Below are 15,629 nucleotides of genomic sequence, written 5' to 3' on the forward strand. Positions count from 1 at the left end.
AATTTTTATTTAGAAATCATATTAAGTTATTCTCCTTAATGATGCGATCATTGAAGCATATAACTAAAGTTACAAAGATGCAACGATATGAGCAATTTTAAATTAAGTTTAAGCTTTTATACAAAATCAGATTATGAACTTCATAAGGATTTTTAAGAAGACTTTCGAAGTTATAATTTGATATATGTATCTTCTATATTGTAGCTCATCTTAAGTCACTAAGATTGAAAACACATATTTTCATAACATTAGAGCACATTCAGAATCTTTGTAATTAACATGAATTTTGGTACAGATTGGAGCAATTTAACATGTATCAGGACATTATGTACCAATATTTAGGCAAGATAGAAGACAATTCAAAATCAATTTATTTTGCCTAAATTGCAAATTCAGTCTATTCTTTCTTTTTATTTTTAAGAAGATATTCATTAAAATCAAAAAAATACAAAGAGAATCAATGAATCCAGAAAATGCATATCATTGAGGAGTATGTTTTGCAAGTGAAAACTATTTTCATTAAGCTTTGGAACACAAGTTATTTCGAAGACAAAGGTGAAGTAAAAACTTGTGTGCAGAGTTAAAATACATTTCAAATTATGAATGTCACATATTACATGCAAAATATAATATGCATTAAGTCATAACAAAATGTATTAAAGCATTAAGAATAATCATGTCAAAGATCAAAAATAATTCCTTTTCACATAAACTCTCTCCATTTAAAAACAATTTAGCACCAATTTTATCTTTAAGGTGTGGTTTAAAGTGATTGAAACTATTTTTTTTTTTACAACTTTATTTAGTTTTGTTTGTTTTTACTTAGAGATTATTAATGTGAGCAACAATCCTTTTCATTTACCTGTCATTCCTTCCCTTATATATTATTATTATTATTATTGACTTTCTTTCTTTAATTAATGACCATTTTAATTTTCTTCATTTATTTTTGGTTTTACATTTATTTAGTTTTTACTCTCCCTAAACAATGTTCATTTTCTTTTCTTTATCTTTTTCTCTTTTATTATTTTCAAGTAATTTTCATGAAAGAGCAGAAATAAAGAAATAATCTAATATGCTTCATAACACATAAATATATATCATGCAAATAAAATTCTTATTATGCTCAAAAGATCACAAATTAAGTTTTAATCTAATTATCAGTTGTTTCTATCAAAATTCTGATTATGATTCATTTGTTATCAATAAAATATGATTCATTAGAGTTAGATTGAAGTTTTGCACAATGACACATAATGAGCATACAATCTGATCTACTAGCTGCATGATAAAATAATTATTCTATCATGCTTTAATATAGCTTTAAAACAATAGATCTACCTTGCTCATCATTTTCAAAATCTACAAGATGGGGTCATAGACATACCTTCTGAAGAAAAAATATTCCGCAAAATCCGATAAAATCGGATGCCAGGTCAGAAAATCAGTTTTAAAATTTTATCTATTTATTTATAACAGGTATAAATAAATAACATAACTATATTATGTTTACCATACCTCGATCCCGCAGCGGAAGATGGTCAAGGTACTCAGGAACAGAATCTGGTATAGGGTCAAGTGCTGGATCAGATACTGGATCAGATGCTAGATCTGGTACTGGATCGGAAACTGGATCTGGAACTGGATCTGGTGCCGGATCTGGTACTGATGGATCTGGTGCTATGCGAGGCCCGGATGTACGGACCCTCTACTTCACACGCACGCCAAGAAATGCAGGAAGGTAAGATGATGTCTGTATAGTGCAAAAACTCTTTTGCAAATAAACCCCTGGAAGAAAAGAATTTCAAAAAATTCCTTCTTCCCTTTTTCTTTTTCTTTCTTTTCCTCTTTCTTCCCGTTTCCTTTTTTCTCTCTTTTACAGGCTACTCAAAGGATCATGAATCTCCCCTCTCCCCAGATAAAATCTCTAGCTCAGAATGAAGAGAAAGCTAGCCTATTTATAGGCAAAGACAAGGCTGAACCAGGGAAGAGAAAACGCCAAAAGGGAAGAGTGAACGCCAAACGTTTCATGATTTTATTGAATTTTTTTGAACCGTTTGATTTCAATTAAATCAGTCCTATATTAAAGAGGTTTCAAAACCGAAGAGACACGTCTCTTCGGATCTTCAAATGGTAGCCGAAAGAGGGAAGATCAAGCGGCCTTCGATGTGTTCGGAAGAAGAAGAAGAACGCGGTCCACGGGAGAAGGTTTGCAGAAAGATTGGTCCACTGAACCGAGGAAGAAACCAGAACGTGTCATTCAATTAGAGGGGCAAACAAGTAAATTTCCATCAAATTTGACTTTTCTTAAATGGGTTAATTTAAATGGGCTGAATCAAATGGGCTTGGGTCCATCATTGGTTCTAAACCAAATTGAAGACCAATTTGAACGATTTTGGATCCGAAAAAATTCCACATGAATCTGATTCATGTGAACTCCAATTAGTTCAATTTTCAGATCAATCCGAGTCACACTTGGACTAGAATAAATATGGAATAAATTCTAATAAAATCATCATTAAGCCCAATTACATTCATTTGAATCCAAAAAACAAACTCAACAAATGAGTCCAAATCAATTTCAATTACATTAATTGAAACTTGATTAAGCCAGAATACAGACATAATTAAATACACATCCATGAAATTCAGTATGTACCTCATGTTCAGTGCTAGCTGAACATAGACAAAACCAAATCTCAAATGACCCACAATTTAATTCTCAATTAAATTGGATCAAGTCCTTCCTACTTAACTTGACTTATGTGCGTGACTCCGATAGGTTCGAACACTAAGCCAGTAGTACATGAACCACTCCATGCACTAATCGAGGTGACCATCTAGCAATGATACCCGATGTTCGGATAGGTCGAATATGCAAAGCAACATTCAAAAACCCATTCATATGGTTACCGCATAATTCATCCTTTTGACCAACGATGCTCAAGATGACCTAAAGTGAACTGTCACACTTTGGTCCGGTCATCCATATTGTATTTCAATTAATTAAATTCGAGTGACCAATCACTTGGTTTACCCTGGCCAAGGTTTTACTAAATTGAAACACAGCGAAACATCAACTCCTATAATCTGGAGCGGTCAATCTCTTCTTGACTCATACACAGACTTCGCGAGTACTTGACTGCACCCAGCAACTTTTCAATATCTGAATTAGAAATTCAGATCGTTCAGTGCCAAAGTACAGTGAGTTGCTTGCAAGTCATCATGATAGTCTCAGGTCTAAGGGATACTTATGCCCATATGCTTTGTGAGCTAACTCCTGACAGTGGAGTGCTCAACAGGTGAGTCACTGTTCAGCGACGATGTACTCCTACATCTCACCTATATGCCATACCAGTGTCTCCACACTCCTTGGTTAAGAGGACAACCAACTAAATGGCATACAACGACCTATACTTGACATAGCTATTGTCCAATTAATAGCTTGTCAATCGATCGCGAACCAATTTAAGGACTAAATGATAAAACCTCCTTTATCCACTAAATTAGTCCTAAGGACTTCATCACAATACACAGGAGTTCCTATTTGAAGATGCAACACTTGTGATGAAAAGAATGCCAGAATAGATTTTATTATTCATTAAATAAAACATATACATTATTCTTACAATAAAAATTGGCTTTGGGATACAATTTTAGTATCTACAAGATGGGGTCATAGATATACCTTCTTCATGCCAATCTTCTATAAGAGTTTTTTTGTGGACTTACTTAGGCCAGTGAAGATCCCCTTTCTTGTTTGTCTTAATTTGGAGTTCGAGAGAAAATGTTAACTCATTCATCATATATATTTCGAACTCACCCTGCATGAGCTTAGTAAAACCTTCATATAAAGCTTCATTAGTAGAACCAAAAATGATGTCATCAATGTATACTTTAAGCAGATAAGATATCACAGATTTTTCTTTTTGATGCATAGATTTATCAATATTGCTTTCTATCAAAAAGTTACTCAAGCTTTCATATCATGCTTTTGGTGCTTGTTCCAAATCATATATTGCTTTATCATATTTGTAAAGAGTATTTTCAAATAAGGTGATTATTTTACATAGATCTTCTTTAATGAAATAACCACATAGAAGTGCATTCTGCATATTTATTTGACAAAATATAAAGCTCATAAAGCAAGCAAATGATAATGGTGATCTTTACTTCTAATCATACAAGAATTTCATCAAGATTTATTTCATCTTTTCTTGATTGAATCTTTTAGTAGTCACCAATTTTTCTTCATTAAGTGCATTTCTGAAAAACTCAATTGGGTTCTAATTATTAACAAATTTTTAGATTTCATCAATAAGATTTCAAATTCTATCTCTTTTAAAAATGATTTAGTTTTAACTTGACCAATTATAATCTTGTTCATTCTTCTTAAGTTTCAGATTGTTATATGTAAGCAAAAAGATTAATCATATTCATATCATATAATCTGATTTTAGTATCTTGATGAAAGATCATTAGTCTCATAAAGAATAAAATGAACTGATATTTCTACAACTAGTATCTTTTCATTGACTATTCTATATGCATTGCTTAATGAATGATACCCACAAATAGAAATATCTTTATTAGATTTGGCATTATTTTCATAAGAACATATCAGGCATAACACGTATGACTGAAAAACATGAAAGATATGCAATAATTCATTTTCTATTTTTCAGAAGATCAAAAGGAGTGTTCATCAAAAATAGATCTAATAGAAACCATATGTATGACAAGTAGTGATGATAGATTTTAACAAAAATTATTTAAGCAGATGACTATCATACAACATTATCTTTTTCATTTCTTCAAGGATTCTATTAACCCTATTTTACTTATGGTGTTCTTGGTGCAAAAAAAATATTCTATTCAATTTTATTTTCTGTGTCAACCTTATCAGAATTTTGGTTTTCAACACTGTGTCATGATACTCTTTATCTTCACAGTTTGGAAACTTTTTTCATTTGAAACACTTTTACAAGATTTAACAAATACAGAAAATAATTTAATTTTATTTGCCAAGAACAAGTCCAATGTAAACTTTTGAAAACTTAGTGATGGAAACAACATCTTTAGATTTAGAAATTGATTTTTGTTTGTTTCCTTAGTTAACATGCATAGCAAACTTTGACCTTGCAGAAAATAATCTAAGTAAACCAATGACAAGGTCTTTTGAAATTAGGTCCATACTAGCATGAGTTAATTTTATATGCCAAAAAAAAGGGTTTCTTTGATCTTGGTATTTATAATGCATATTTTTTAAGAACATATCAAGTACATATTCTTATGTCTATGATCAATAGAAGATAATGCCATGGATATAAAAACTCTCAATCAAGCATATGGAGAATTTATAGAGTTATTCTTATAAAATGAAGTGATTAATCATTTAGCAACTTATCCAACAGTAAGTAAAGCATACTATAAAATGAAGTGATTTGAATATATTTCCAAAAATATTACCTATATCACAAAATTGATTAATACTTGCAATTCATGTTTTAATCAAATACTAAAGTAAAGAGAATGATGAGATGCAAGGATTACTGATTTCATTATTTTTTTTAATTACTTTTTTTAAGTATTTTATTTTAAGTTTTATTTTTAATATGTGTCTAGAGCACCCAATGTCCTAATTAACATCTTTTGTTGGAGCCTTGAGTGCTAGACACACCTACGAAAGAAAATTTAGGTTTTCAATTTAGGAACCCAAGCTCTTTTGGGTCCTTGTAGGTTAGCTATAATTGTTCCTTTTGGAATCCATATTTTCTTAATAACTATTTTATCCATAAGTTTGCAGATTTTAGGATTACAAGGTATGTATTTCTGCATCCTCTTATTGAATTTAACAAACATAGATTTAACATGAGTAGTAGATAAACTTTCAATTTTCTGTTTTTGCCTTTTAGGTTTATCAAATTTGTAATGTACAGATTTAGGAACAATAGAAGAGATTTTACTTAGCTTTTGTTCCTGTTTATCAGTATTATAAGAATCTATTTTAAAATAATTAGAAACTATTTTAACAAACATATTCTTAAAAGATTTTTGGGTATCCCAAGGTCGATATCCCAATCCAACTTTATCAAATTCAGCTCTTTGATTATTTGTCATTAGGTTCAACTTTTCAGAGCTGAAAGTAAATCTTTCAACAACAGGTTTTAATTTATCAACTTCTCTAGTTAATCTTCTATTATCTTCTGAAAGCAATTCATTATTTTTTTTAAGTTTATCATGGCTTTCAGTGAGAAGTTGGTTTTTTTGATTTAATTCTTTATTTTCCTCAATTAAGATTTCAGTTTCATTAGTATGTTTCTTAATTAGTGTTTCATAATTATTAGATAGTTTCAGTTTTTTATTTACTAGGATTTTCTTTTCATTCTTCAGGTTCTTATTTTTACAAATAAGTTTCTTATGTTTTTTCATTAGATCAAGAAATGCATCATGTAACTCATCAAGTGTAAAATCATTTTCAAGTTTATCATATACTTCATATTCAGAAGAGGAGACACTTTGTGTTTCAATACATACATCGTCCTTGTGTGCCACAAGGCATAGGTTTTCAATATCATCTTGCCTCTCTTCTTCTTCAGAGCAAATTTCAGATTCACTAAAAATGTTAGTGCTTTCATATTTAGCCTCTAGCATATTCCATATGCCTCTAGCATATTCTATATGTCTTTAGCAGTTATGCAAGAAGATATGCAATTAAACTCATTCCCATCTAATGCACAATATAATAGGTTTATGGCTTTTGAATTTTGTTGACCCATTTTCTTATTATGATTAGTGTTTGTGTGTGTCCCATTGACTATAATACTCCATAAATTATAATCAAGTGATTGTATGAAAATGCGCATGCATGCTTTCCACTGTGTGTAACTTATCCCATTAAATAGTGGAGGTCTATCAATCAATTGTCCCTCACCTAGAAAACAATTTATTTGAGTTGTCATGATCTTTGTTTCTTTGATCGTTAGATCAACAATCAATATTAGAGCACAAGGCTATGATACCACTTGTTGCCCAGTAGATACAAACCAAAAGGGGAGGGGGTGAATTGGGTCTTTAAAACTTTTCAACTACTTCTAAACTTTTCAGTTAATTAAGCTAAGTTGTGTGGATGCACAGTGGAATTTAAACTTAGCAACAGTTTGATTGTAATCTAATCAAGATTGAAACTATTAAACAGTGGACTCAATAAACAATTAGTCTAAGTTTCCCAAGCATGCATTTCAATACAATGAACCTTAATGTAGTTTTATTAAATGAAACTTGATTAAACAATTTGAATATACTTGCAACTAAAGGATGCACGGATAAGAGTTAAGCAAGCAATTCAATTAGACATTTATCTAAGTAATTAAGTGAGGAAATTAAACAAAGAAGTATCACAAACACGATAAAAGTATAGTGGTTCGGTGCTAACTGCACCTACATCCACTCCCCATGCTCTCTTAAAAATTCCACTATAATCCTAAGACTACAGTTCGGTTGTTTTACAAGCTCACAACCTAACTTGTTATTTTTCCGAGATCACAACGAACCCAAGTTGGTTTTCACAGGCTCACCAACCCAAAACCTATCCCGATTGTTTTTCGGGTTCACAATCAACTAGTTGGTTTTTCCAAAGGCTCACCAACCAAAACCTTATCCCCTTGATTCAATCTCTTGACTAAATCAAGTTACAAGATATCAGAATAGGAGTTCAAAATAAATACAAACTTTTCAAATAAGCAGATATAACAATATAAACAAATAGAGTAGAAGAAGCCCTCAAACAAGTTTGCAGATGAAATAACATAGCATCTTTTTTACTTGACCCTCTTATGATTTCGCACGAGGTAGAGGATCACTGAGGCAGCACACAATTGGAAAGAAAGCTTTGGAATTCACTCAGATGCTCTTCTTCTCTCTCTTTTACTTTGAATGGCCCTTTTATGCTTTTGGAAGGTTTCTCTTAAAATCTCTTTGAAATCTCTTCCCTATGTGTTCTCTCCCTCTTCTTCTTTTCTCCCTTTGCTCTTTCCTTGATTTTATAGCTTTGGATGGCGTGGGAACAAAGATCTAGCCGTTAGAAACAAAAATAGAGCCGTTGGAGTCAAGAAAAAAACTAGCCGTTATGCCTCCCAGCGTACTCGAGTCGACTTGGCTGAAATAGGAGTCGACTCATGAATAGGAGTCGGCTTGGCATTGTAGCTAGTGTCGGCTCGAGAACTGTAGCGCTGAAAACTACTTTCTGTCCTGACTGAGAGAGACGGCCCGAATGAAGTAGGAGTCGACTCGGCACTGTAACCGGAGTCGGCTCGTGAATAGTAGGAGTCGGCTCGAGCACTGTAGTGCTGAAAATCAACTCTCTGTCTTTTTCTGCATGAGTCGGCTCGTGAACAGTGGGAGTCGGCTCGAGCACTGTTGCTTGAAACTCTAGGCCAGAGTCGACTCTGAACTTCCAGGAGTCGACTCGATGACTGTTCTTTTGAATTTTTTCTTTGAATTTGCTCCTCCAACTTGAATCCTTTGAAGTTAAACCTTGGGCTAATGAAGTGTAGCTTTCTTCCAACTTTTCTTGAGAACTTTTGAGGCCTTCTTGCATTCTTCCAACTTGCTATATTCCTTGCAAAATAATTTATCTTTCTTCTTGCAAAACAACCATTAGTAATTATACTTCAAGGTTTTGTGATCATCAAAATCAATCTTTGGGTCAGCACCTGTACAATCCGCCATGCAGGTGTGCGGCGTTTGTCGCGCTCTGCGTTCGGGGCGTGGCACCACGACCATGCTCCAGCCCTTTGTCGATAAACCACAGTAATGCGGCTTTTTTTTGTTTATCACTTGGTCCTATTCTATAATTGCGGCTTACCTTCTCTTGTCGCATCATTGAACCTCTCTTTCGTTACGGTCAAGAATACGAGGCCCTAGATTCTAATACATGGAGCTAAAAGGCATGGCTAATGGTAATATATTCTTCCTTTGATTGTTATACCCCAGACTTGGCCACATTCCTATCAATGGGAACTGATCAAAGCTGGCAAGTGGAAATTTTGGAGTCAAACTTTACTAGTCTCTCCTCTGAATGAATCTAATCTTTGACCGAAGGTGAGGGGAAGATACAAATGAAGATAGAAAATTCAATGAAAAAACTAACCCTGACCTTCATGGAGCCCATGATCCAAAAAAAAGAAAAAATAAAAAATAAAACTATAGGACCGACTGAACGATTTCTTTATAAAATTCTTTGAGATCTTATTCTTAAGTACATGCAGTGAGAAAGTTTTATTTCGCCACCAAGGTGGTAGCATAGATGGAACGGAGCTTTGTCTTCCACCGGGGTGGTACAGGTTCGAAACGCACGGGCGTCGATTAAATTCGGAGACCGGATGTCCCACGCCTAGATGCTGCCGGTGGTAGCGCTTCTAGTCTGTTGGTACCGAGGTGGCACTGGAGTAACGTACTCACACATGGCTGTTAATCCTAGTGGGGAGAGCCCATGGGTCGGGAGGGTACGCGGAAAACTTGCGGCCTGCATCTAATATTTCGTAGTGGAAAGGGGCTCAATGGGGTTGCTACACGGGTGAGGCTTCCTCTCCCCCTCCTATTTTTTTTACCAAAACAAAAAAGAAAGTGTTTTCTTCTTTCTTTTTCAAAAACTTATTAGAAAAGTTAAAAAAAAAAGAAAAAAGCTAGAGACAAAAATTTCTTTCCTTCCACCATTGACTCATTTTTCCAAGGAATATTGTAAACTGACACCCAAACAGCATCTAAGACCCGGCACTAGCAGCCGTCCCAGCACACACAACAATAATTAAAATCTATTTGGTCCAACTTAAAATCTGATTCTACCGCACCCTGCTAGCGACCATTTGGTCCATCTAAAAAAAAGCAACTAGACGATCTATTTGGTCTAACCTCCCCATTGCCCCACCAAAAAGTCCAAAAGCCACTCAAATGACACCGTAAAGTCACCGTCAAACGTAACCAGCAAACGAACCACAGCCATACGAAGGCGTTAAAGATCATGAATAAGAACAAAAGTCAAACATCGTTTGCGGAAATTTTGAAGCTTCATAGTCTTCAATAGTCGCTTCGACTTTCGCTTAAACAATTGTATCATTATTTTTTCCCAAACCTTGATCATTTTTTCGTCTCACTAGAAGAAAAACTTGACCATCACTTTCAGTACTGCTATGGTTTAGTCTCGTGGCTCTCTGTCACTTCCGTTGAACAATGGTGGCGAATCAAAGCAACATGTATGGTATTACTCCTTTTATTTTTACGACACTATTGGGTGGCCCTTTACAGCCTCCTTTATCCTCAACGAATTATTTCTGAATAAATTAAGAAATCATATGTAAGAACCATAGCATTTCGTGACTTATTGGTAAATTTGATTCTCTATCAACCAATAATGTGAGACCATTAACATGGATAAAGCTAAACTGTTTGAAGTCCAGGCAAAAAACAAAAAGAATTACGACACTAGAATCGTATGCCCCCTATAAATATAAGAAGAGCATCAGAGCACATTACACTCAAAAGCATCAGAGCACCAGCCATGGAACTCCAGCTCCCTTCCTTACCCTTTCTTTCCGCCTTCCTCCTCTTTGTATTCATAGTGATAAAGTTAACCAAATCCACAGCAACACGAAAGCTGCCTCCGAGCCCATGGAAGCTCCCTATCATAGGTCACCTCCACCATTTGCTCGGAGCTCCCCCTCACCGTGCCCTCCGTGAGCTGTCGCGGCGGCATGGCCCTCTCATGCACCTCAAGCTCGGACAAGTCGATCACATTATCGTCTCCTCCCCGGAGATGGCAAGAGAGATCCTGAAGACCCAAGATCTCATCTTCGCCTCGCGGGACAAAATACTAGCGTCCAAGGCGTTCTATGACGGCGCTGACATCGTCTTCGCGCCCTACGGTAGCTACTGGCGGGAGCTGCGGAAGATATGCGTTATCGAACTACTGAGTGCAAAGCGTGTCAAGTCCTTCAGCACACTTCGACAAGAGGAGATGTCCAACCTAGTGGAATATATCTCCACGATGAACAATTCCCCAGTTAACCTCAGTGAGATGTTTCTCCTGACAACCAATACTACGACCTCGAGGGTGGCATTTGGTGCAAAATGCAAGCATGGGCCGAGATTCATCTCAGCAATGAAGAAACTCGTTGAATTCCTCTCCGGATTTAGCGTAGCTGATCTATTCCCCTCGTTAAGCTTTATTGACACTCTCAGTGGAGTGAGCTCAAGGTTAAAAAAATGTCACAGCGAGATGGATGAGATCCTCGGGGAGATCATCAAGGAGCATGAAGAGAAGAGAGAAACCAAAAATAGCAGCAACGAGGAACGGCAACAAGGGGAAGATCTTGTCGACGTTCTCTTAGAGCTAAAAGAAAATGGTGGACTTGAGTTCCCCCTCACGCTCACCAGCATCAAGGCCGTAATCATGGTCGGTATGCCTAACTATGCATCTAGCTTGTTCTATAAAAATGAATAAATAAATAAATAAAAGGCATGACAATACATATTGATTCAAGTACCTATCTTTTCATTATTTGTAGGATATGTTCGGGGCAGGGATTGAGACATCATCGACGACGCTGGACTGGACGATGGCAGAGTTAATGAGACACCCCAAGAAAATGGAGAAGGTTCAAGCAGAGGTGAGGCAAGCTTTGAAGGGGAAGGCCAAGATCAAGGAGGAAGATACCAATGAATTCCATTACATGAAGTTGGTGATCAAAGAGTCTCTGAGATTGCACCCGCCGGCTCCGGTGTTCCTGCCGAGAGTCTGCCGTGAGAGATGCCACGTGGACGGCTACGATATCCCTGCAGGGAGCAGGATTATGGTCAACGCATGGGCTATGGCAACGGATCCGAGGTATTGGGAGGACCCAGAGAACTTTAGGCCTGAGAGATTCGATGGCAGCTCGGTGGACTACAAAGGTGGCAACTATGAGTACATGCCTTTTGGTGCAGGCAAGAGGATGTGCCCGGGGATGACCTTTGGCATGGCTCAGGTGGAGATGGCCCTGGCCAACCTGCTCTACTATTTTGATTGGAAGCTCCCTAATGGGATGGGCCCCAATGATTTGGACATGAACGAGTCCTTTGGGGCAGCCGTGGGCTTGAAGTCGCCTCTGTGGTTAATTGCTACTCCTTACGTGCCCATCTGAATGATATATAGCTGAAGTAATTAGATGTTGCTTTTAGGGGAGCAGACTATGCTGCCAGATATCTACATGCACTATTGCAAGCCTGCCTGTGTGCTCGTGGTATACAAAATTATTGTGTCCTTGCAATTAAAATAGTGTTTTTATGAAGAAATAGAAGGTTTGGAAATAAAATAAAACGTTAGTTCTGCTGACCTCCAAGTCTTATGACTCTCCGTTATGTGTTGGGCACCATCCTTTTGTAGGTGATCTTCGTAATTGCACATTTCAGTCTCATTTTCATCCTGGCGATGTTCGCTTATGGCTTCCCATGATGCATGGTGAATTTATTTTGTTTTAGCTGTGTGATCTCCATGTGACAGCATTACTGTTTTTGTCCTTATAAAGAGTCTTTCTTATGCGAATAAGCTTATTTCCTTAAATAGGTAGTGAAAATTGTTGATCAATATGACTGTGCATGCATACCACAGAACATGAGAAATGATAAGGTTGCATACATACAGCAAGCCACAATCGATATGATCTACATCAGAACTTTTAAGGTAGTGAGATATTTTAGAGCCTGTTTGGATGATTGGGCTGAAAATTTTATTGAATTCATATATAGATTAGGCCAATACAACCAACAAAATTATAGAATTATAGGCTGGCTAAGCCTATATTCATAAATACCTAGAAATAGAATAGAAGTGGGCTGGTCTGAATGGCCTAAATCCTATAGGAAGAAAAAAAAACAGACTTGCTAAGTTTTTTCTTTTTTTTTTTATAGGACGCTAGGACAAACTATTGAAGAAGGGTATGTAAGCTATTAGTCATCTAGCCTTACCTGAGGCTAATGAAGAATAGTGGGATGATGCTTTCTTCCAAGTTTCCGTATGCTCGATTGGAAAGTTCAATGATAATAATGTATCAGGAAGCAACTTTGCTTTCAAGCATTTTGAAGATGTTGCACTATATCAAGTGGAGTGGAGAGGGAAAGCTCTACCCCTTTCAAAATTCATGAAAATTCTTGGAAACATCATAAAAAAAAAATATGATAATGCCATTTCTGTTACATATGCTGCACTGTTTCTCAAAATAATAAAAATAATAAAAAAGCATAGCTATTTTTACTTCATTGCATGGACACCACACATGCCAGCTACAAGGACAAATATAGATAAGTATTTATGAGGGTAAATGAAGCAAAGCGCATTAAAGAATAGATTCAAAGAAAGGTACCAAAACTAATAGGATTTTGAAATCATAAACCTCAACAACCTTTCACTTGTTTAAATCTTGTGTGTCATTTAATAAATTCAGAAATTTAACATCGGTATCAGATGTACATGGTATAGAAAAAAAAATATGTGGTCATTAGCAAGTTTCAAGTAGAAAACAGACAAATGGTTGTTAGACTATAGTATATTATCAATCATCTCTCAGTTTTATCCATATAGATCTAGAAACATTTAATCTTGTATTGGATATTCAATGTATTATTGATCTCCTCACAACTTCAAGATGTCCTCCAAATCCTAATTTTGAATTAGTAAATTTTTCACGTTTAGTATATATACTTGGAACTTGTTGGATACTATTACTTAAGATAAAAGTAGGGTTGGGTCAAAATGAATTAGGAGGTCAAGTTGGGATGGTAGGATCAAATCATGTAGTAAAGTTATACGTTAGTTGGTCATGCAATTATCACTGACAATAGGAGCCTTCCTAATAGGAGCACATCACATGCGAAATCACAACTATAATAGGAGGCATGAATTTAAATTTGAATTTGTTTTTTGGTGCGCATCTTCAATAGATGTCTTGATGATTTCCATCTATGCAAAACTTAAATTCGAGTTTAAATTTGAATTGGATTTTGTACTGACTTGCAAACCGTAACAAAAATGCTACAAAGCCCTGAGCACATATTGTCGGCCTTAATGAGATGTCAACACAAGTAGATCATTAAAGCACTTACTGAGATAGTTGTTGAGGTTTTTATGGGCCTCTTCGAGGGTTACATACTTACATGGACTATACCAATAAAAGTCAATCATCAGCCTATTAATGATTGAATTGTATATGAATTAATGAATTAATAAAAGGTTATTTGACATTATTCATCGCATATATTTTGGACATCTTCTTAAACTCTGGTGATGTGATGAAGTCCTTAGGACTTTTTTAAAAGATAAAGGAGGATTTGTCTATGAGTCCTTAAACCTGTTTGTGACCAAACGATATGCTATTACTAGGACAATAGCATTATCAAGAATAGGTCGTTGTGTGCCATATCGTTGGTTGTTCTCTTAATCAAGGAGTGTAGAGACACTGATATGCCACACAGGTGAAGTGTAAGAGTATATTTCACTAAACGTGATCAGTTTCGGAACGCTCTGCTATCAAGAGAGGTTCCGAGTGGATATGGGTATATATGTCCCTCCAACCTAAGATCACCACGGTGACTAGCAAGCAACTCACTATACTTTGGTGCCGGACTATCTGAGTTTCTAATTCAGTGACGGACGGAAGGTTACTGGGTGCAGTCAAGTACTTGCGAAGTCGGTGTGTGAGTCAAGATGGAATTGACCCCTCCTGGTAATAGGAGATAATGCCCTTGTGTTCAATTTAGCAAAATCTTGGCTAGGATAATCCTTGTGAGGAGTCACAGGATTTGTAAAGTTGAAAAACATTATGAATGAACTGATTAAAAAGTTGACAGTGAACTCTGAAATCATTCTAAGCATTCGGTGTCATAAGGATGAATTATACGATAACCATAGTCCAAGGATTTCAGAATATTGCTTTGCAATTATTCAACCTATCCAAACGTCGAGTACCATTGCTAGATGGTCATTTCAATTAGTACAAAATGTTGTTCTTGTGCTACCGGCTTAGGTTCGAACCTATGGGGTCACACGCATAGAATTTTCTAGATTGATCAAGTGGCTGATCGACGGTTAAGAATCGTCTAGGGGTACATCGGTCAATTCGATTGACAGATTACCTAAGCAAAAGTTGCAGTAAAATAATTATTGAATTATTGAAGGATTAATTAGCAATTATATTGATAATGAACTCAATTGATTGAATGATTGAGCTTAGGTTAAGCCATATTGAATAAAATTCAATTTGGGCTTCATAGGGATTTGACCTAATTAGATTGGGTCGACCCGAGTAGATTGGGCTCGACCCAATTAATCGAACTTGACCCAATTGGATTGGGATTGACGCGAGTCTATTAAAAATCCTTATTTGATAAGGATTCTAAGTTCAAAAATTCAGAAATTGATAAGAAGAAGAATCTCTAAAATTTAGGACCCTAGCTTTCTTTCTTGGAGAAGAAAGACATGTCATCCTTATCCCTAAAATTGGTGGCCCTCTCCTCTTTATTTTTGGCCAATTTTTGGCATGAGGAAAGAGGAGGTGTGGGGCTATTTTCTCAATAAATATGGCACCTCAAACCTTCCT

General features: G+C 35.8%; 1 protein-coding gene across 1 annotated transcript; it reads left to right on the plus strand.

Annotated features, from left to right (window-relative positions):
* The first annotated feature begins 10,513 nt into the window (after window positions 1–10,513).
* LOC103698837 (premnaspirodiene oxygenase-like) lies at window positions 10,514–12,524 on the plus strand. The gene is made up of 2 exons (XM_008780890.6): window positions 10,514–11,452; window positions 11,565–12,524. Exons 1-2 carry the CDS (start codon window positions 10,559–10,561, stop codon window positions 12,177–12,179), a joined length of 1,509 nt encoding a protein of 502 aa, XP_008779112.4. The 5' UTR covers window positions 10,514–10,558; the 3' UTR covers window positions 12,180–12,524.
* Window positions 12,525–15,629: the final 3,105 nt, after the last annotated feature.

The sequence above is a fragment of the Phoenix dactylifera genome, chromosome 14, assembly GCF_051530095.1.
Source record: "Phoenix dactylifera cultivar Ajwa chromosome 14, Ajwa_hap1_PhDact_Kaust_v1.1, whole genome shotgun sequence".
Classification (NCBI taxonomy): Eukaryota; Viridiplantae; Streptophyta; class Magnoliopsida; order Arecales; family Arecaceae; genus Phoenix; species Phoenix dactylifera.